The sequence below is a fragment of the Cherax quadricarinatus genome, chromosome 20 (assembly GCF_038502225.1).
Source record: "Cherax quadricarinatus isolate ZL_2023a chromosome 20, ASM3850222v1, whole genome shotgun sequence".
Lineage (NCBI taxonomy): Eukaryota > Metazoa > Arthropoda > Malacostraca > Decapoda > Parastacidae > Cherax > Cherax quadricarinatus.
Window position 1 is genome coordinate 47,022,935 of NC_091311.1, and position 22,180 is coordinate 47,045,114.

Sequence of the window (22,180 nt, forward strand, 5' to 3'; positions counted from 1 at the left end):
ACAAAACCTCCTTTACCCCCTCTTTCCAACCCTTTCAAGGACGACTCCTACCCCTCTTTCCTTCCCCTATAGATTTATATGCTTTCCATGTCATTCTACTTTGATCCATTCTCTCTAAATGACCAAACCACCTCAACAACCCCTCTTCTGCCCTCTGACTAATGCTTTTATTAACTCCACACCTTCTCCTAATTTCCACACTCCGAATTTTCTGCATAATATTTACACCACACATTGCCCTTAGACAGGATATATATATATATATATATATATATATATATATATATATATATATATATATATATATATATATATATATATATATATATATACATACATATATATATGTTTAGGTAGTAGGTTGGTAGACAGCAACCGCCCAGGGAGGTACTACCGTCCTGCCAAGTGAGTGTAAAACGAAAGCCTGTGATTGTTTTACATGATGGTAGGATTGCTGGTGTCCTTTTTTCTGTCTCATGAACATGCAAGATTTCAGGTACATCTTGCTACTTCTACTTACACTTAGGTCACACTACACATACATGTACAAGCGTATATATACATACCCCTCTGGGTTTTCTTTTATTTTCTTTCTAGTTCTTGTTCTTGTTTATTTCCTCTTATCTCCATGGGGAAGTGGAACAGAATTCTTCCTCCGTACGCCATGCGTGTTGTAAGAGGCAACTAAAATGCCGGGAGCAAGGGGCTAGTAACCCCTTCTCCTGTATATATTACTAAATGTAAAAGGAGAAACTTTTGTTTTTCCTTTTGGGCCACCCCGCCTCGGTGGGATACGGCTGATGTGTTGAAAGAAAGAAATATATATATGTGTGTGTGTGTGTGTGTGTAGTAGGGTGGTAGACAGCAACCACCCAGGGAGGTACTACCGTCCTGCCAAGTGAGTGTAAAACGGAAGCCTGTAATTGTTTTACATGATGGTAGGATTGCTGCTGTCCATTTTTCTGTCTCATAAACATGCAAGGTTTCAGGTATGTCTTGCTACTTCTACTTACACTTAGGTCACACTACACATACATGTACAAGCATATATATACACACACACCCCTCTGGGTTTTCTTCTATTTTCTTACTAGTTCTTGTTCTTGTTTATATCCTCTTACCTCCATGGGGAAGTGGAACAGAATTCTTCCTCCGTAAGCCATGCGTGTTGTAGGAGGCGACTAAAATGCCAGGAGCAAGGGGCTAGTAACCCCTTCTCCTGTATATATTACTAAATTTAAAAGGAGAAACTTTCGTTTTTCCTTTTGGGCCACCCCGCCTCGGTGGGATACGGCCAGTGTGTTGAAAGAAAGAAAGAATATACTGTTATAGGTAGTAGGTTGGTAGACAGCAACCGCCCAAGGAGGTACTACCGTCCTGCCAAGTGAGTGTAAAAACAAAAGCCTGTAATTGTTTTACATGATGATAGGATTGCTGGTGTTCATTTTTCTGTCTCATAAACATGCAAGGTTTCAGGTACGTCTTGTTACTTCTACTTACACTTAGGTCACACTACACATACATGTACAAGCATATATATACACACACACCTCTGGGTTTTCTGCTATTTTCTTACTAGTTCTTGTTCTTGTTTATTTCCTCTTATTTCCATTGGGAAGTGGAACAAAATTCTTCCTCCGTAAGCCATGTGTGTTGTAAGAGGCAACTAAAATACTGGGAGCAAGGGGCTAGTAACCCCTTCTCCTGTATAAATTACTAAATTTAAAAAGAGAAACTTTTGTTTTTCTTTTTGGGCCACCCTGCCTCGGTGGGATACGGCCAGTGTGTTGCAAGAAAGAAGAAAGAAATATATATACTGATATAGGTAGTAGGTTGGTAGACAGCAACAGCCCAGGGAGGTACTACCATTCTGCCAAGTGAATGTAAAACAGAAATCTGTAATTGTTTTACATGATGGTAGGATTACTGGTGTCTTTTTTCTGTCTCATAAACATGCAAGATTTCAGGTATGTCTTGCTACTTCTTCTTACACTTAGGTCACACTACACATACATATATACAAGCATATATATACACACCCCTCTGGGTTTTCTTCTATTTTCTTTCTAGTGCTTGTTCTTGTTTATTTCCTCTTATCTCCATGGGGAAGTGGAACAGTATTCTTCCTCCATAAGCCATGCGTGTTGTAAGTGGCAACTAAAATGCCGGGAGCAAGGGGCTAGTAACCCCTTTTCCTGTACAAATTACTAAATTGGTGGGATACGGCCGGTTCGTTGGGAAAAAAAACAAAAAAAAAAAAAAAAAACACAACTAAGTGCTTTGATAAATTAGACACATATGCAACTCTTGGGTATCTTTATTGAGGTATCTTTATGTGTCTAATTTACACAAATAACCCGCACATAAAAGACAGAAGCTTACGACGACGTTTCGGTCCGACTTGGACCATTGACAAAGTCACACTAACAGAGGTGGAGCAGGACGGCTATATATAGGCAGGAAGAGGTGGAGGTAGTAGTAGTGGTAGAAGTAGTAGTAGTAGTAGTACAAGAATAGTATATAATACCGACAGGATGAAATGACACATGCACAACACCCGGGCATCCCCACCGTAGACGTTTCGCCATCCAGCCAGCCACTGGATGGCGAAACGTCCACAACAAAGACAACCAGACGCCGCACATGTGTCTAATTTCATCAGTAGATGTAGTAGAAGAAGAGGTAGTAGTAGTGGTAGTGGTAGAAGTGGGAAATAAGGAAGACGAGCCAGTCAAATACAAAGGAAGGGGAGCACTGCAAGAGAGCTAGAAACCCACAGAGGGAGAGCAAGCGCACCGAGGTGCGTGAAAGGGGAAGTGGTGAAATAAAATAAAGAAGGAACAGAAACACGAGACAGGAGAGAGAAAGACAACCCAGAGGAGAAAAGGAGAGAGGAAAGGGGAAGAGGAAGAAGAAAAAGAAGGAGAAGAAAAAATGAGGATTCAGGTTAAGTCACGGGTGTTCTGAAGTTTGGAGCATTTTACAATGTAGTGGGAGAGGAAGGCATCTACAGAGACGAAGCCAGGGCTAAGGTTCATACAAGGAAAGTTGTGTATAAGAGAGGATTCAACTAAACGGCGACTGTTCGAGTTGGAAGTAGGGAAGACAGTTTTAGCAGAAGACCAGTCAATAGGATGGCTATGATCTCTGACGTGACAGAAAAGAGCATTGTTAGTGTCGGCAAGCCTAACACTATTTTTGTGCTCTCTAAGTCTGTCAGAAAGAGATCGACCAGTTTCTCCAAAGTATTGAAGAGGACAGGAGGAGCAAGAAATAGAGTAAACACCAGGAACATCTGTAGAGGGAGGAGAGGTATGAACGAGATTAGTGCGAAGAGTGTTAGTCTGGCGGAAGGTAAGCTTGATGTCTAAGGGACGGAGAGAATTGTTGAGATTAGAAAGACCGGAAATGTAGGGAAGGCAGAGGATAGAAGAGTTCCCATGAGTAGAGAGTTTGGGGGAGAAGAAATTGCGTTTAGCACGTGAGAGGGCAGAGTCTATGAAATGGGAAGGGTAGCCAAGACGGGAGAACGAATTATAAAGAGTGGAAATTTTTGCTGGAAGGAACTGAGGATCACAGATGCGGAGGGCACGGAGAAAGAGGGAGATAAGATCACTTTTCTTGACAGGGGAAGCATGATAGGAAAAGTAGTGAATGTACATGCCACTGTGCATAGGTTTACGGTAAACGGAAAAGGAAAAACCTGTATCTGAGCGGTGGACATGGACATCAAGGAAAGGAAGTAAGGAATTAGATTCCCATTCAGCTTTAAACTTAATGGAAGGGGCAAGATTGTTAAGAGCTTCAAGAAAAGGTTGGAAGAGACTGGAGTCATGAGGCCACAGAGCAAAGATGTCATCCACATAGCGGAGCCAGAGTGAAGGTTGCACATCGAGGGTAGGAAGAAGAACAGTCTCGAAGTATTCCATGTAAAGATTAGCAAGGACAGGAGAGAGAGGAGAGCCCATAGCGACACCGAAGGTTTGGGAATAATATTTCCCTTGGAAGGAAAAGGAGTTAGAGTCCACACAGAGGCGGATCAGATCAAGAAAGACATCAGTGGGGATAGGGAGATGAAGAAACCCTTCATGGGCCTTCTCTCTAAGGAAATCAAGGACATCATCAAGAGGGACATTGGTGAAGAGGGACTCAACGTCAAGACTAAGCATCTTACAGGTTGGGAGAGAGCGAACCCGTTCAATGAAGTCTTGAGAGTGACGGAGGTGGGCAGGAGAAAAAGTACCAAGAAAGGGAGTGAGGGTTTTGGCCAGCCAAGAAGCAAGAGAATAAGAGACAGAACCTCTAGAGGATATGATAGGACGAAGAGGAATATCAGGTTTATGAGTTTTGGGAAGGCCATAGAAATAGGGAAGAGAGGGACAGATGACACGAAACCGTTGAACAAGGTCAAAGTCAGGAGGACAGAGGTCGGAGAGAGTCCTTAGTTTTTTGTTGAAAGTTCTCTTGATGCGATCAAGAGGGTTGGAAACGAGAGGAGTGTAGGTGCGTGAGTCAGAGAGCAAGACATCAGCTTTACGGAGGTAATCCTCGCGATCAAGGATAACTACCGAATTACCTTTGTCAGAAGATAGTATGACAATGTTAGTGTTAGATTTAAGAGAAGAAAGGGCAAGTTGGTAACGGCGTGGAAGGTGGTGATTCTTGGAAAACAGACTAACAAGAGCAGGAAGGAGAGCACCACGAAAAGTGGACAAGTCAGGAAGATTACGGAAGCGAGATTGACGAAAGGAATCAAAAGAGCTAATCAGGGAAATACCAGCGCGAGGAGTAGGCGAAGTGGCAAAGGAAAGACCAAAACCAAGAAGTTCAAGCTCATATTGAGAGAGTGAAACAGAAGACAGATTAGTAACACAGTCAGTGAGGGAGAATTTAGACCAAGGGCTAGCTGAGATGAGACGTTGAAGTTTATTTTGTAGTTTGGAAGAATGAATTTGCGCATTCAGGCGAGCAGTGTCAAAGGCAATGGTAGAGAGAAGGTTACAGAGATCCTGTGGTAGAGCCGCAAAGAGAGCACGTTGACGTTGACGGAGAGTAAAGAAGGCATCTTCAACCTGTGATTTAGTAGAAAGAATGAGCTGTTGAAGTAGGAGACGGGCATGATCAGGAAAGGGAGTGCCCAGTGGGTTGGTTTTCAGGAAGTGGGAGAAGGAAGGTGGCAGAACTTGTTCAGCAAGACAGTCACGTAGGAAGCGAAGCTGATTCTTACGACGCCGGGTAGCAATAAGAGCAGCCTCATAAGATCGAAAGAGGGGTTTAAAAGAGGGAAGAACATTAAAAAAGTTGGAGAGAATATGACGCTCCTGCTCCACCTCTGTTAGTGTGACTTTGTCAATGGTCCAAGTCGGACCGAAACGTCGTCGTAAGCTTCTGTCTTTTATGTGCGGGTTATTTGTGTATCGTTCCAGTCACGGTATTGTGCCTTTTTGTTATTTGTGTCTAATTTATCAACATGTCGGTTCTCTGAACCATTCATCTAAGTGCTTTGACTGGATATAAGATATGTGAAATTTACATTGCCTTTAGTTGGTGTATTTGATAATAGAATACTATACATGCACTTGGGAAGATTAGGGTTATTTAAGTAGATTCACACAGAGGACTATGTGCAACCTTTATATAAATGTGCTTAGAATTTTTTTTTTTTTGACATGTATTTGTATAGACAATGTAAAGACTACTTGTATCCTTTAGTCACAATAAATTTGTGGATAAAATAATGATTATCAACCCTTTCAGGGTTTCGGACGTACTAGTATGGCTTACGCACCAGGGTTTTTGACATACTAGTACGCCTAAATTCTAGCGCCCTCAAATCTAGTGAGAGAAAGCTGTTAGGCCTACATATGAAAGAATGGGTCTATGCAGTCAGTGTGCGCAGTATAAAAAATATCCTGCAGCGCACAGTGCGTAGTGAGAAAAAAAAAACTTTGACCATGTTTTTGGATTAAACCAGCGACTTTGCACTGTATTTTCGTATGGTATCTATTGTTGTATTCTAGTTTTCCTGGTCTCATTTTATAGAATGGAAGACATATTACAGAAATTGAGATGATTTTGACTGGTTTTACAATGAAAAGTACCTTGAAATTGAGCTCAAAGTAGCAGAAATGTTTGATTTTTACAAAAGTTCAAAAGTAAACATATCATGCTATGCGTCCAATACACGTCAACTGGTGAGTCTAATATTCTTTCACAAGTGCACTGATATTATTTATGCCATTTCTACACTAATGCAGTAGTCTGCATAACAGTAAATCTTCTATTTTTTGTGAGAATAAAAATTCAAAGTGGAAAGCAAAAGAATGTAAGAGGGGCGTGAGGATGTGACTAATGAACAGAGGAAATGTTATTTTAGTGCCAGGAATGTCTTTCTTGTTTATTCTGGACCCTATTCGGAAATTGGCATCTTTTGAAATTTGTGAAATTGGCAAAATTGCTAAATTCTGACCACTTTATTGGATAGTTGAAATCAGTAAATGGGTGGTTTCTTGTACTCATTCGATAAAAAAAAATGGAGTTCTAGCAAAATAGTTATGATTTTTATCGACTAGTACACTGGAATTAGCCGAAAATAGGGCTCAAAGTGGGCAAAATCGCCGATGTGTAAACATCGTTGAGACCGCTAACTTTGCGAGAGCATAAATCCATAAGTTTTCCATCAAATTTCATACTTTTGGTGTCATTATGATCGGGAAAAGATGATCTTTTCATAAGAAAAAATAATTTTCTTTTTTGAAAATTTGGCGACCCTGAGAACACGTCTTGGAGAGGGCCTGGCGACCCTGAAAGGGTTAATGCATGCATTAAGTATACTAAGTAATGAACCCAAACTACATTTTAGTATTACTGACAATATGTTATGTAATGGACACAAGAGCAACTGATGAGAAATCTTAAACCTTTCACTGTTACCTGTGTAGATCTACATCACTGACGTCTGTGTGGCTCACGTAGATCTACGATTTAAGTACAGTACGCTCAAATATGATATCAGTGGTAAATTTTGGTATAGAATGAAAGTGAGTTTGTTTGGTGAATGTTAATGGTATAAAATAAATCCTGCTCCATGCAGTGCATGATGTGAAAAGCAAACATCGGAATTTGTGTTTGGTTTAAAAAATAGTGATTTTGAGATGCTTTGCACAGAAGGCTCAACAAAGTTAAACTGGCTATCCAGTTCACACTTGATGAAAGGTCGTCTACAGAGAGCCCATCAACAGAAATCATTTTACACACCAGTCAAGATACTAAGATTAAATGACTCAGGCATCATCACTTTTTTTTTTTTTTGGAGCACATCACATCTATAGCCACAAAATTCTAGACAAGAGATGTTCCTATATATATACCATGCTTTCCCAGAGCTATACTTTCCTTTCTTTCTCATTAAAGGCTTTAAGAAACAAGCCCTTCACATCAATAATTTTCCATTTGAACACAATTATTGTCCTTCCCAACAGCCAAGTTGCCCTGAATGTCTCCAAAGTAATTCCACAAGTCTACACCAGAGTTGCCACAGGAACCAGCACATACATGAAAAATCTCACCAAAACTCAAAGTGAAGGGCCTAGAACCAATCAATGCAGTCATTATTATTATTATATCATACAGAGGTTATAACAAGGTATGCATCAAGAAGGCAGCTGGAAAACTAGGAACACAGCTAAACTAACACTATATATGCAGAGGTGACAACCTGAATAATGCATGGTTGCAACACCAGAATGACATCAGCCACTACATGGAATGTAATGACATCCATCTAGCAATCAAGGAACCAGACACCCACCTAGTGGTCAAGGAACCAGACACCCACCTAGTGGTCAAGGAACCAGACACCCACCTAATGATCAATAAACTAGACACCTACCTAGTGACCAAGGAACTAGACATACACCTAGTGATCAAGGAACTAGACACGCACCTAGTGATCAAGGAACTAGACACCATAGATGAAAATGCCTAGACATGGTATTAAGTCTCCATTCCAGATACAGCTAAGAAGAACAAACTCAGCTTAAGTAATCTCTGAAATATTACCACATATCCTCCTTGAAGAAGATAAACCTGCTGTAACCTGACAAGAAGTTACGATCACTCCTCGCTTAGCGATGTACTCATTTAATGACCGCTAGGGGTTACGACCAGCTCTCCGACCAATATGCAAACCTAAGTAATGTATATTAGAGCTGATTTCCTCTATTCTGTTTATTACAGTATATAGTACCCTACTGTATAAACATTTAAAAATATACTAAAAATGTTATAAATAGTGAAAAGGTGATGTTAAAAAAATATCTAAATATGGTTGACACAAACCCACTACCAGTACGGTATGCTCCTCGCTTAACTACCAATTCGCTAACTGACCTGCTCTTAAGAATGGAACTCGGTTGTTAAGTGAGGAGAGGCTGCATTTTCACTACTACTACTACTCTAAAACCATAACTTCTTGATTAAATATTTCACTGCCAACATCCTCCAAATTAAAAACCCCTTCTGTATTGCTATTAAAAAAAAAAAAGGAAAAAAAAAAAAAAATACTCTTCTAAAATTTTTTTTTTTTTTCAACAAGTCGGCCGTCTCCCACCGAGGCAGGGTGACCCAAAAAAGAAAGAAAATCCCCAAAAAAGAAAATACTTTCATCATCATTCAACACTTTCACCACACTAGCACATTATCACTGTTTTTGCAGAGGTGCTCAGAATACAACAGTCTAGAAGCATACACATATAAAGATAAATAACATATCCCTCCAAACTGCCAATATCCCAAACCACTCCTTTAAAGTGCAGGCATTGTACTTCCCATTTCCAGGACTCAAGTCCGACTATATGTTACAGGATATTTTTCGAAAGGTAATGACGACAAATATGCAAAATCTGATGTAATAGGTACTGACTTATGCCAGCACAAAATTGGAGGTTAGGGAGCACTTCATGCAACAGTGATTTTGCCAACTTTGAGACCTATATAAGTCCAATTCCAGTATTCAGATCAACACATTTCCTGGCTATTTTACTAATATGCCTTCCATACTATACATTGATCACAAGACACTGCCTATTCAACTAACAGGACTACCCCATAAAGCTTGCAGAGGTCAGTAATTTGGCCTATTTTACACAATTTTGAACAAATTCCAGTTTAAAAACGGTATCCAAAACAAACACTGCAGGCATTACAGCCACTAAAGCAACCTTCAATCTGTTCATTAATCATGTCCCCTTCCATTTTGAGTCTATCATCATCAGAAAAAATCAACGTTTGTGCCCATTTTGCAGCTAATAAACCATAATGAAGAATACTTGATCATGGTTTAGGCCATCCCAAAAATTGAAGCAAACCTAGTAAAAACCAAGAAAACAGATTGGAGGGTAGTGGGACTCTCACCCTTCCTCAGGAATATCACCATAAATTGAATATTTCCACCACTTTGAGGCCTATTTAAGGCCACTTCAACCTGACATTGACCAAAATCTTCTCCATTTCACTAGTAAGTCTTCTGTTCTATCAATCTATATCAAGAAACTACCAATAAACCATGAAAACTTCCCTCGGAAATGCCTAAATTTGATATTTTAAACCAAACACAAGGTCATTCTCTCATATTTAGTCCAAAATTTGCCACTCACAACATATTTGAGGGCTCTATGATTTATGCATAGATCTACATAAGTATCCCTAGCCCCACTGACATAGATCTACATGAAGGACAGTGAAAGAGTTAAGTCCCACAGCCAAATGTTCCTTTTATATATCGTCTATGTGCTGATAGTTTTTGCACTTGCTTGATGAAGTTCCTAGAAAGTTAAACATAGCCATAATAAATGTCTCATTAGTTGTTCTTGTGTCTATTTACCTAACAAAATGTTTTTATACTTTGGAGGGCTTTAAAATAATCATTTTAATTTTTCGTTCGATAAATATCACCTGATTGTTATGTTACAAATTTCAGTAGGTAAAACCTGTACTGCATTCAAGGATCATGCATTACCATCCATTACATAAATTATGAGAAATTTCAGAAATTAAACCTGATGTTCTCTCTAACAGTAAATCAGGGAATGTCAAAATATACATAAACTCAATAATTGAAAGCTACTATTGATTCACAATATATATACAAAGCTTGAAGCTTTCAGCAGAATTCAGAATTAGCTTGATCTGTACCATCAAGAAGCATCAGTGTAGTTTTTTAGATTTTCTTCTCAAATTCTCACTTGATTAAATAGCTCATGCTCATTAGTAAAAAGATATCCAGAAAGGTTACAAAATTTGACTTTGCATTAGAATGAAGATGTTATAACAAGGGTGAATTTATGGATGATTGAATGAATGATAAATGAATCAATATGTCCACGTCAAACAAACGTGGCAATGACTGCAAGCAGAAACAATGAAATTTCTGAAAACAGCAAGTCTTTACATTCTACCTTCGTTGCAACAAATGGACACACGATGATACAAGCCATTATGTATCCACAATTTCTACATAGAACCAGAATACACTGTGTCTACCAAATATACAGTTCACATCTGCTATGTCACTATTAAAAAATTCAGCTGATAAAATAAGCTATGTATCAATTTTCAAAATTAAAAGATTAAAGTAATCTTGATGTGAATTAACAATATTATTATTTCACAAAGAGACACATAAAAGACTAGAATTTTAACAAGACTCAGGATATTAATACTCTGTAAATGCAAACTGCATTATTACATGTCTAACACTGCCTATAATGAACAGTGAAAATTATTATAATACCTGTATGAATTATCCTTACTCGTATTCATTCATGAGAAAATGATGGACAAAAGTCTGTTTCTTTCTCTCAACTGCTTGAGGTGAGGTCCGGCGATCTGAAGCTGCATTAACAGGCTCTCTCAGTAATATGCTGCCAAAAACCAAGGCTGTAAAGATAAATGCATTTTTTATACACTCTAGAAAAAATATCTAATTTTGGTAAATATTTAATATTAACAATATCTAAATATCTAATACAGTGGACCCCCGGTTCGCGAAGTCATCGGTATCCGATAAATCCGGTATCCAAAGCATTATATCGCAAAAAAATTGCCTCGGTTCCCGTTACAAAACCCGGTATGCGATACGATTCGTACGAGACGTGTCCACGTGTGGCCTGAACTGCCCAGTGTGTGATAGTTACAAGCCAGCCAGTGTGCGCGCATCTAAGGATACATTCGGTACATTCCATATTATTCATATTATCACTGTTTTTGGTGCTTGTTTCTGCAAAATAAGTCACCATGGGCCCCAAGAAAGCTTCTAGTGCCAACCCATCGAGACCAAGGGTGCTAATGACTATTGAAATGAAGAAAGAGATAATTGCAAAGTATGAAAGTGGAGTGCGTGTGTCGGACCTGGCCAAGTTGTATAGTAAATCCCAAACAACCATCTCTACTATAGTGAGCAGGAAAACGGTAATCAAGAAAGCTGTTCTTGCAAAAGGTGCAACTGTGATTACAAAACAGCAATTTCCCTTCTAAACATTAAAAACTTCGACACTCTCCCCTCCTCCCATCCCATCAATCATCACCAGATCTTCATTAACCCCTGCGCGTAAGCCGTACTAGTACGGCTTACGCGAAGGGGTTTTTGATGTACTAGTACGCATAAATTCTAGTGCCGTCAAATCTCGCGGGAAAAGGCTGGTAGGCCTAGATGTGAGAGAATGGGTCTGTGTGGTCGGTGTGCGCGGTAGAAAAAAAATCTGGGACCCAGTGGTGCATTGTGGGAATGCCATCTTAGTAAACAATGTCCACCATGCCTCGCGGTAAGAAGCTCCTCACTCCTCGGCGAATTGGGACACTTTTGTTCCCCAGTGACAGTTCTAATACAGATGGAAGTGCCAGTGAAGATGAGTTTCAAGGTTTTGGTGAGGTTTTGACCGAAACTAATGATCATAATATCGGTAATAGTGAGGAAAACCCAGACGACCCTCAGCCTTCCACCTCTGGTGCTGGGCCGTCTTGTTCACGTTCAGTTGTACCAGAATCCAAGAGGAAACTTTTATTTTCCCAAATCCCAGACTCAGATGAGAGCATGTGTGATGATAGTGATAGTGAATATGAACTACAAGCTCTTCAAACTAGTTCCAGTAGTGATAGTGAAGTGCAATATTCCCCAGTGAAGCGTCAGTATATACGACGATATATGCGCTCTGGTAGTGTGCCACATGCTATTCCAAGGGGAAGGAGTGCATCTCGGAGTACATCCCGTGGCTGTACAACACGAACAGACAGTGAAAATGACGATGATACTGTTGCAATTGGGATGGAAAATGTGCATGGTGGTAGTGGTGGTGGCGGTGAGGCACCAGCAGTGGGCCATGCTGCCACCCACGCTGCCACCCATGCTGCTGCCTCAGCTGATCTACAACAAAGGCCACCATCCCCCACCCACCTACTATACCAGGCTCCACAATCACAACCTCCACAACCACAACCACCTGTCATTGTCCAGTACCCACCAGCAGACCGCACCTGGGATTGGCAGGAAGCTGTCAATTTTGTTCCAAATGCCCACCAGTTTGATGACAGCCAAAGTGGAATACGGCCATCTTGTACACTTGGGAACAATGCCACTGAACTGGAATGTTTCGAGTTATTCTTTGACGAACCCCTGATGGAAAGTATTGTCATGGAAAGCAACACATACTACGAGTACACCATGGCAAACACATTACTTTCACCAAAATCACGTCTACACCAGTGGAAGGAGGCAACTGTGGCTGAGATGTATCTTTTCTTTGCCACAATAATGCTTATGCCACATGTGTATAAGCACAAAGTGAAATCATACTGGTCAACAGACCGCCTGATTGCAACCCCAGGTTTCAGTGATATAATGCCAGTGAATCGATTTGTGCTAATGTTACGTATGCTTCACTTCTCAGACAAAACCAGGCCTGACAGAACTGACAGGTTATATAAGATTAGGAATGTGTTTGTGTATCTGAAAGAGAAATTCAGTACGCATTTTTAACCCTTCAGGAAGCTTGTAATTGACGAGTCTTTGATTCTGTTCAAAGGAAGACTCTCTTTCAAGCAGTACATACCAAGCAAGAGGAAACGCTTTGGTATAAAGTTGTTTGTGCTTTGTGATTGTTACAGTGGTCTGGTATTGGATATTATTGTGTACACTGGAAGTTATACATTGCAAAATATCAGGAAGTTACTGGGCATCTCAGGTGATGTGGTTAGAACAATGATAGAACCATACCTTGGTAAGGGGCATATATTATATACAGATAACTGGTACACAAGCCCCTCGCTCAGTGATTTTTTGCGAGTGAACATGACAGATGTGTGTGGCACAGTGCGTGCAAATTGGAAACATATGCCCAGGTTTGACACTGGCACTCGTAGAGGTGAGGTGCAGGCGTTTGCTGCCAATGACATCATGGCATTTCGGTGGCATGACAAACGTGATGTCACACTGTTGTCATCAGTTCACCCTAATAAAATGGCAGACAGTGGCAGGCAGCATAGAGAGAGCAATGAACCCATTCTAAAACCTGCAGCTGTGATTGATTACACCTTCAACATGCATTCAGTGGACAAATGTGACATGCAGATTGGGTTTGCTGATTGTGTTCGCAAGAGTTATAAGTGGTACATCAAACTGTTTTTCCATCTTCTGGACATTTCCATGTCCAATGCTTATAATATGTATAAGATGAGGACCAGAAACAAACCACAGTATGGCGAATTCTGTTTGTCTGTCATCAGACAAACAGTATTCAAGTACCAAGGAACAGCACCTGCAATTGACCGCCCACCAAATTATCAACAACTACCTGCTCGTCTGAAGCATGGTGATCACTTCCTGGTAAAACTGCCTGCTACTGCTTTCAAGAAAAAGGCTCAGAAGAGGTGTTACATCTGTGCACATACAAAAAAACGCCCACAACAACGCAGAGACACTCGTTTTATGTGTGAGGAGTGTAAAACACCACTGTGCATGACACCATGTTTCAAAGAGTTCCACAGGCTTCAGAACTTCTAGAAACATTCCCTGTGACTGTATATGTGTATATAAAATATAGAAAAATAGTAATAAACAACATTTCATATCGTTTGTTTGTGTAAATATTTTCTATAAACAAAATAATGACAACAGTGTTTACGCCCTTATTGTGTAGTATTGAAAAAGAAATAACTTACAAAATAATGATCATGTTGGCCTCAGAGGCCATAAAAGTTACTCAGAAAAAGAAAAATTGAAAAATAATTGAAAATAGTACATAAAAAAGTAAATAGAAAAATATCGGGTGATGGCAGTCGGCGATGTTACCAGATGTTGTTCAATTTTGGCAAACTTCACGCCTCCATATCTCGGTAAGTATTGATGGTAAAATTTTTTTGTTTAGCCTATAATGTTTAGAAAAAAAAACTATTTTTTCATAAGAAAAAAAATTTTTTTTTTTTTTTGAAATTTGGCCGGCCCTGAGAACGAGTTTCTGAGAGGGCCTGTCAACCCTCAAAGGGTTAAAGGTAAGTGTCAATTATTCTATTGTGATTATTCTACTGTTATTATTGTTATTGTAATTATTCTATTGCATTAAACTTAATATTTCATGTGGTAAAAGTTTTTTTTCATACTTTTGGGTGTCTTGCGCGGATTAATCTGATTTCCATTATTTCTTATGGGGAAAATTGATTCGCTTTCCGATAATTTTGCTTTACGATGAGCTCTCAGGAACGGATTAATAACGTGAACTGGGGGTCCACTGTATTGTTATTATTAAATATTTACCAAATACTTTACTACATTAAAAATTCAATGATTAGTCAAAGGTCAAAATGAAAATACAGTTGAACCTCGGCTTACAAACTTAATCCGTTCCATGACCTTGTTCGTATCCTGATTTGTACGTATGCTGAGTCAATTTTCCTCATTTAAATTAATTGAAAAGCCATTAATCCATTCCGGCGGAATTCCTGCTCTCTGAGGCAGGAAAAATACACTTCAATATAATGCTAATATGAGCTCTACAGCTTATTTATCTAACACAATTGAGCTAATATGACCTAATAAACAATATAAATAACATAGAAACTTGATATATACACTAGAATGAATAAAATATGTCACTATATGACAAGTGGTGGTGGCCATAACTGGTCCTGCATTGTTGTGGTATTCACTGCCATCTAGTGACGGCCTTTCGAAACCATCTATTATACAGGCTTAATTTAGGGAACTGGAACACAGATCCAATTCCCTAGATCAAGAGCCCCTCACCATGTATGTACTACTACTAATAATAATAATTATAATAATAATAATAATAATACAATATAATAGAAATAGTAATAATAATAATAATGTGTAAGCAGGGTAATATTTAGTGAAGGGATTCAGGGAAACTGGTTATTTTATATAACTGGACTTGAGTCCTGGAAATGGGAAGTACAATGCCTGCACTCTAAAGGAGGGGTTTGGGATATTGGCAGTTTGGAGGGGTATATTGTGCATTTTTATACGTATATAGTACTTCTAAACTGTTGTATTCTGGGCACCTCTGCAAAAACAGTGATTATGTGTGAGTGAGGTGAAAGTGTTGAATGATGATGAAAGTATTTTCTTTTTGAGGATTTTCTTTCTTTTTGGGTCACCCTGCCTCGGTGGGAGACGGCCGACTTGTTGAAAAAAAAAAAATAATAATAATAACAACAGTAAGGAGAAACTTCAAAAAGGTGCCAGTAGTTGGTGCCACCATCAGCAAAACATTGGTAACCACTACTTTTCACCTGTTTAGACTTCAGTAGTCTATAAGTATTAGGTTAAGTCTGCCCGAAATGCTTCAGCATGATAATAGTGGCTTACTTTGCTCCAATCACATTATGATGTGTAAAAACACATTGTAACCTTCGCAAAGAAATAAATATTTTATTTATTTATTTATTTATTTAAGGAAACTCTCTTGAGGGGGAAGTATGCATCCTGAAATTTCATTTGTATCCAGAAGCAAAAAATTGACCGAACGACAGTTCGCATCCTGAAAAGTTCGCATGGTGGGGCGTTTGTAAGTCGAGGTTCCACTGTACTGTATACAGCCAGGCCCCACTTTGCAGCATTTTGCTAATGCAGTGGTTTTCAATTATACCCATTCTTCACTAATTCAGACTTCCTACAATAAATATATTTACCACTCACTATAAGCTAAGGACAAAAATATTTTAAGGTAATGAAAAATTGGATATCACATTTGAGAGAGGGAGTATGGAGGGAGTATGGAAGGGAGGGAGAGAGTATGGAAGAAGTGAATGCATTCAGATATAGTGGTTCCCTGAGTTTCGGTCATAATTCGTTCCAGAAGGCTGTTCGAGTGCCGTTACCAAACGAATTTGTTCCCATAAGGAATAATGTAAATTAGATAAGTTCGTTTCAGACCCCCAAAAATACTTACATAATTGTTCAAGCTGGGAGCTGTACGAAACTCAGAGTACCACTATATTTGGGAGTAGACTTGTCAGCGGATGGGTTTATGAAGGATGAGGTTAACCACAGAAATGATGAAGGAAAAAAGGTGAGTGGTGCATTAAGGTATCTGTGGAGACAAAGAACATTATCCATGGGGGCAAAGAAGGGAATGTACGAGAGTATAGTGATACTAACACTCTTATATGGGTGTGAAGCATGGGGTTCTAAATGCTGCAGCAAGGAGGAGGCTGAAGATTGAGACACTTATACAGGATATGGGAATCTTTATTCAGGAAACGTTTCGCCACACAGTGGCTTCATCAGTCCAATACAAAGAGGAAGGCGTAAGGAGAGGAGGAGTATGAGGTAATCAGTCCCTCAGCCTGGAGTCGATGTGTTCAGTCCATCAATCTTGTAGAATGGACTGAACATGGACTGAACACATCGACTCCAGGCTGAGGGACTGATTACCTCATACTCCTCCTCTCCTTACGCCTTCCTCTTTGTATTGGACTGATGAAGCCACTGTGTGGCGAAACGTTTCCTGAATAAAGATTCCCATATGCTGTATAAGTGTCTCAATCTTCAACTTGTCGGTTTTTCAAACCATTCATCATAAGGAGGAGGCTGGAGACAGTGGAGATGTCATGTCTAAGGGAAATGTGTGGTATAAATATTATGTAGGGAATTCATAGTGTGGAAATTAGGAGGTGTGGGGTTACTAAAAGTATAATTCAGAAGGTTGAGGAGGGGTTGTTGAGGTGGTTTGGTCATTTAGAGGATGGAGCAAAATAGGATGACTTGGAGAGTGTATAAATCTGTAGTGGAGGGTAGGAGGCATAGGGGTTGTCCTAGGAAAGGATGGAGGGAGGGGGGTAAAAGAAGTTTTATGTGCAAGGAGCTTGGACATGCAACAGGCATGTGTAAGTGAGTTAGATAGGAGTGAATGGAGATGAATGGTTTTTGGGACTTGAGGAGCTGTTGGAGTGTGAAAAGGGTAATAGTTTGTGAAGGGTTTTAAGGCAACCAGTTAGCCAGATTAGAGTCCTGGAAGTGGGAAGTACAATGCCTGCACTTTAAAGAAGGGGTTTTGGATATTGGTTGTTTGAAGTGACATCTAACCATCGTATTTGAGTGCCTCTGCAAAGACAGTGATTGTGTGTGAATGATGTTTCTTTCTCTTTTGGGTTACCCTAATTCTGTGGGAGATGGCTGACATGTTGAAAAAAAAAATTATTTTGCTAATCAGCAACTTACATCTATGGTAAAGCATGGGATACACAATGTAATGTTACTTACCAAGAGTTTTAGCATCAAGGTTATTATCTTCTGAGTGGTTTAGAAGTTCTTTCAGGAACGCCATTAGGTAAGTAAATACATTCCGATGGTAATCAGGCAGCTTGTATATTATCTGAAAATTATTAGATACATTAAACACTTTCTCTGTAATCCACTGCACCACCAAAAATCCTGCAAGACCCCCCACCCCCCACCCACAGTGACATTTGCAAAGAAATGCCAAACATGGACCAAGGAACAGTGGAGTGTTCCTTGAAGTGATGAAGCCACTTTCACAGTGGTGGGAACATTCACACACGCCCAAGTAGTAACTCCTTGGACCCTTGCTATAACTGTGGTAATACAAAACACGTAAAGTAAAAGGACACAAGTGCAACTAATGTGACATTTATTGTGGCAACGTTTCGCTCTCCATAAAGCTCCTGGAGAGCGAAATGTTGCCACAATAAATGTCACATTAGTTGCACTTGTGTCCTTTTACTTTACATATTGTCAGTAATTCTACCAACTTTATTAATACAAAACACCTTGAATCTCTAATGGTTTGGGCTTGTTTTAGTGCTAAAAGAGTTCGCAAGTTGATTATGCTGCCCAAAACGAATCAAATAAACCAGTATAACTATCTACTACTGTGATCATTTGCTCGAATCTTTCACTCAGTGTGGTGTAAAGATTTTTATGCAAGACAGTGCTCCCTGCTACACTGCTAAATTGGTTGTTCAGTAGCTTCATGACTGTGAAGTGACCTTTGATGATGACTGGCCAGGAAAGTCCCTAGATCTGAAACCCACTAAGAACCTCTGGGCTGCAATAAAAAGATATCTACAAGGGTAGGACATCATCTCACTCCCATGGCTAGAGGTCACCATCCACAAGTTGTGGGAGAATTTACCCAAAGAAACCCCTCACGAATTTATATGAATGAAATGCTGAGGATTGTGCTTTAAGTGTAATTTTGGTGACTGTGCACAAGTTGCCAGAGTGTAAATAACATGAGAGACTGAAAAAGTTTTTCTAGACTGTGGAGTGAATGCTACTTCCACAGATATTTGACTAACATAGTGAAAGTGTTAAATATATCCATCCAGTGTTCCATACACAAAAGATACACTATTAGTTACACTTCAGAATTTGTTAAGTATCACATGATTAGAATGAATTAAGTATGATTAACATACTTCACTGCAGTAATGTCAAAACACAAAATTTTCTTACATCTTTGCAGAGAGAAAAGTTTGGTGTTGCCTCCAATGCAGCATGGTAAAGACTATAAGGAATAACAGGTTCTGGTAATGCCTCCAAAAATAGTAGTAGAGCTTCTGCTACAGAATGAACACTGCCTGGTAGCAGATCACTGGGAACTCCTTCGTCTAAGCTAGTCCTGTGGAGAACAAAAGTGAGCCACAATTCATTATTCGTGATGCAAATAAATAAAAGTAAGCAAAATTTAGCATTTTTCTTCAGAGGGAGTAAGTGAAGAGTACAGATTGGAGTGGAATGATTTTTAACTCTTGTAAAGAATATTAACGTCTTTCAAGAGCAAAATCACTAAATGCTGTACTTCTTCAAAAGGCAAAAGAGAAATCCCTAAAAAAATAGTTAACAACATTTACACTACCTGATTTCTACAATTTCCTTTTGGAGACCACTGTAAGTAAAAAGACCCTCCACTTGTAGAGCATGTGAGTGGAGGTGGTCAACCAAATACCACAGTTCTTTTGGCACAGCATAAGGCATCTCACTTAAGTCCTTAGGCTGTTTACTTTCCTATAAAGGAAAATTCAGGCATATATAAAGAATCAAGTACAAAAATGATAAATATATTCATAATTTTTCAGCTGAAATACAATACTAGTCATTTAGAATACTTACTGTCTTATTGTTTAACTGCTTAAACTTATGAAAGAAATTGTTAATCAGAAATAAAGAGCTTAAATTATAGAATTAGTGAGCAACAGATAAAGCAGTTAATTCCAATAAATGCTGCCAGATTATAATTTGTAAATAAAGATGGGATTTTACACAAATAACCCGCACATAAAAGAGAGAAGCTTACGACGACGTTTCGGTCCGAAACGTCGTCGTAAGCTTCTCTCTTTTATGTGCGGGTTATTTGTGTATCGTTCCAGTCACGGTATTGTGCCTTTTTGTTATTTAAAGATGGGATTTTGTCTATAAGCTCCCCAATTAAAATGGACTTAAGTTTTAAGTAGATTCAGCTGGCACTGACAGGCCACTTTAAGGAGATTATACAAGACTTCCATGATATTAAACAACTAAAGAAAAGGCCAAGAATTTGAACTGTATCTCATTCAGAAACATGGGAAGAAATAGGTGGCCCAGACAGAAGTGATCAACAGTGTATTGTAGAAGTTGCTATAACTTGATAGACTGTACCTGCACAAGCAATAATAAAATCATTTATAGTCAGCTCTTACAACAGTCTTCTGTATAGTGCACATTTTTTACAAATGGTGTTGAAAAACACATCCATAATTGAACTGCACATGGAAAGGCCTTCATAGTATGTGCTATTCAATTTTGGATGCACTCTTTCAACTGCATTTGAAAATATGTAATCACACTACTCTATATAGACTAGCTTTCTGAGAAAGCTGACTCTATATGTCGGGATCAGCAGAAATCTGAAGGGAGAACACAATGGCAAGTTTATTACTGATAAACAGGAACAAAATAGTATTAAGAACATAACCTTGTGGTACACCTTCACCTTGAACAAAGTCAGGGAAACAACTGTTAATTACGTGAATACTGAAGTGCCTCTCTGTTAAGAAATCTTGAAGAAAAAGTGGTCCTATACGTACTGTAATTTGCCTCGGAGGAATACAGTATAGGCTTGGAACAAGATGTAGTGTCATGAGCTTTCTCTATACTGCAAATGTAATAAGCTTTTCTAAATCAAAAAAACTGCAATAACCGATGGTTATTAGCAAAGGGACTGAGGACATACATATTGAGGCACAATAAGGGATCAATGGTGGAATGGTCACAGTTTTTAGTTTTCAAGTACCACACGAGACATTTATTAACCAAGCAGTCAAGCAACTTACAATAGCGCTGGCAAGAGCACTCTGTCTATAATGACATGGAGAGGTAGATGAGAAGAAACTAAATGGTCTCTGCCAGTCACAGAACGTCCCTCCCTAGAGCAAATGATGAACATTAAAATCACTCAGTACAAGAAGTGGCATAAAGATGTAATCAGACACTGTATATTAGTTATGCTATTTTATATTAAGCACCAACTTTCAGAAATTTAACCTGCATGTTAACTGATGGTTTAATGTAATTTGTACAAATAATAAGTAAGGATGGTAAGTGACTGATGTAATGAAAGCCCTCATTTGGAAGACCGTAATGGTTAAAGCTATAAGGATGACTGAAGGAATGATGGGCCACATAAAGTCCAGGTGTAAAACACTGGTATACCAAGAGCATGGAACCTTCAGAATTGGAGCAGAAGAAATGAATACTCTGAGAAGCATGTGTGGTAACGGGAAGAGAGAAAGAATTAGAATCAGAAATTTTTTCTTATAGAATTGCTGGGGTGTGATCAAGCGTCTAGCTTTCATAACTGTGATGCACACACAATGATAGTCATAAAGAGAAGCAGTTAGTGTAAACAAATGAACAACAAACTATGGTGTGTGTGTGTAAACAATGCACAAGACGTAGATGGTTATAAATGGAAAAAAATTACATTGTGTTTTTGAGAAATGTCGCATGAAATATTTTACATCTTGTTAAAGAAACATCTGAAATACTGCTGCTCACATTTATTAGTGTGTTGTGTTACCAATTCCCTATGATAAATCCAAATGTGCAAGATATTAAACCTTTCACTGTCTCTCACACAGATCTACATCACTGAAGCCAGTGTCTCTCAAGCAGACCTACATCTTAATCATAAGTGCCCACAAATATACTGTGATTAGTAAATTTTAGCAGAGACATGAGAGAATGGATCTGTCTTATGGGTGTGCATATGAAAAAAAAAAAAAGGCTGTTCCATTCAGTGAATGAGAGAAATAGCAAACCTATGAACTAATGTCTTGGGTTTTACCACGTCTGCTTCAATTATTTAAGTAGCCTAAACCATGACCAATCATTCTTGTTTTTTTCTTATTAGCCATGATATAGGGCAAAACTTCAAATTGTTTGAAGAAGGATTCAAAATGAAAGGCAAGTGTTATAGAGGAAAAGTTTGGGGACATGATTAGTAAACAAACAGAGGAAAAGTTACTCTTGTGGCTGGAATGCTTACAGTGTTTATAGTGGACTACATTTTTTAAATTGGAATTTGTTGAATTTTGTACAAAAATTCACCAAATAACTGTATTCTGGGCAATTTATATAAGGCAGGTGTGATAGTATGGAAGGCAT

General features: G+C 38.9%; 1 protein-coding gene across 6 annotated transcripts in view; it reads right to left on the minus strand.

Annotated features, from left to right (window-relative positions):
• The window catches only part of Ocrl (Oculocerebrorenal syndrome of Lowe), a 134,996-nt gene that overhangs the window by 18,562 nt on the left and 94,254 nt on the right, over nt 1-22,180 (minus strand). For all 6 annotated transcript variants that reach the window (XM_070087054.1, XM_070087053.1, XM_053793459.2 and 3 more), the window contains 4 exons: nt 19,395-19,543; nt 18,992-19,157; nt 17,777-17,888; nt 10,793-10,938 (listed from right to left, as the gene is read on the minus strand). In XM_070087054.1, the coding sequence (XP_069943155.1) occupies nt 10,808-10,938; nt 17,777-17,888; nt 18,992-19,157; nt 19,395-19,543 (558 nt within the window). In that variant the 3' untranslated portion in view covers nt 10,793-10,807. The remainder of the gene's footprint in view (nt 1-10,792; nt 10,939-17,776; nt 17,889-18,991; nt 19,158-19,394; nt 19,544-22,180) is intronic.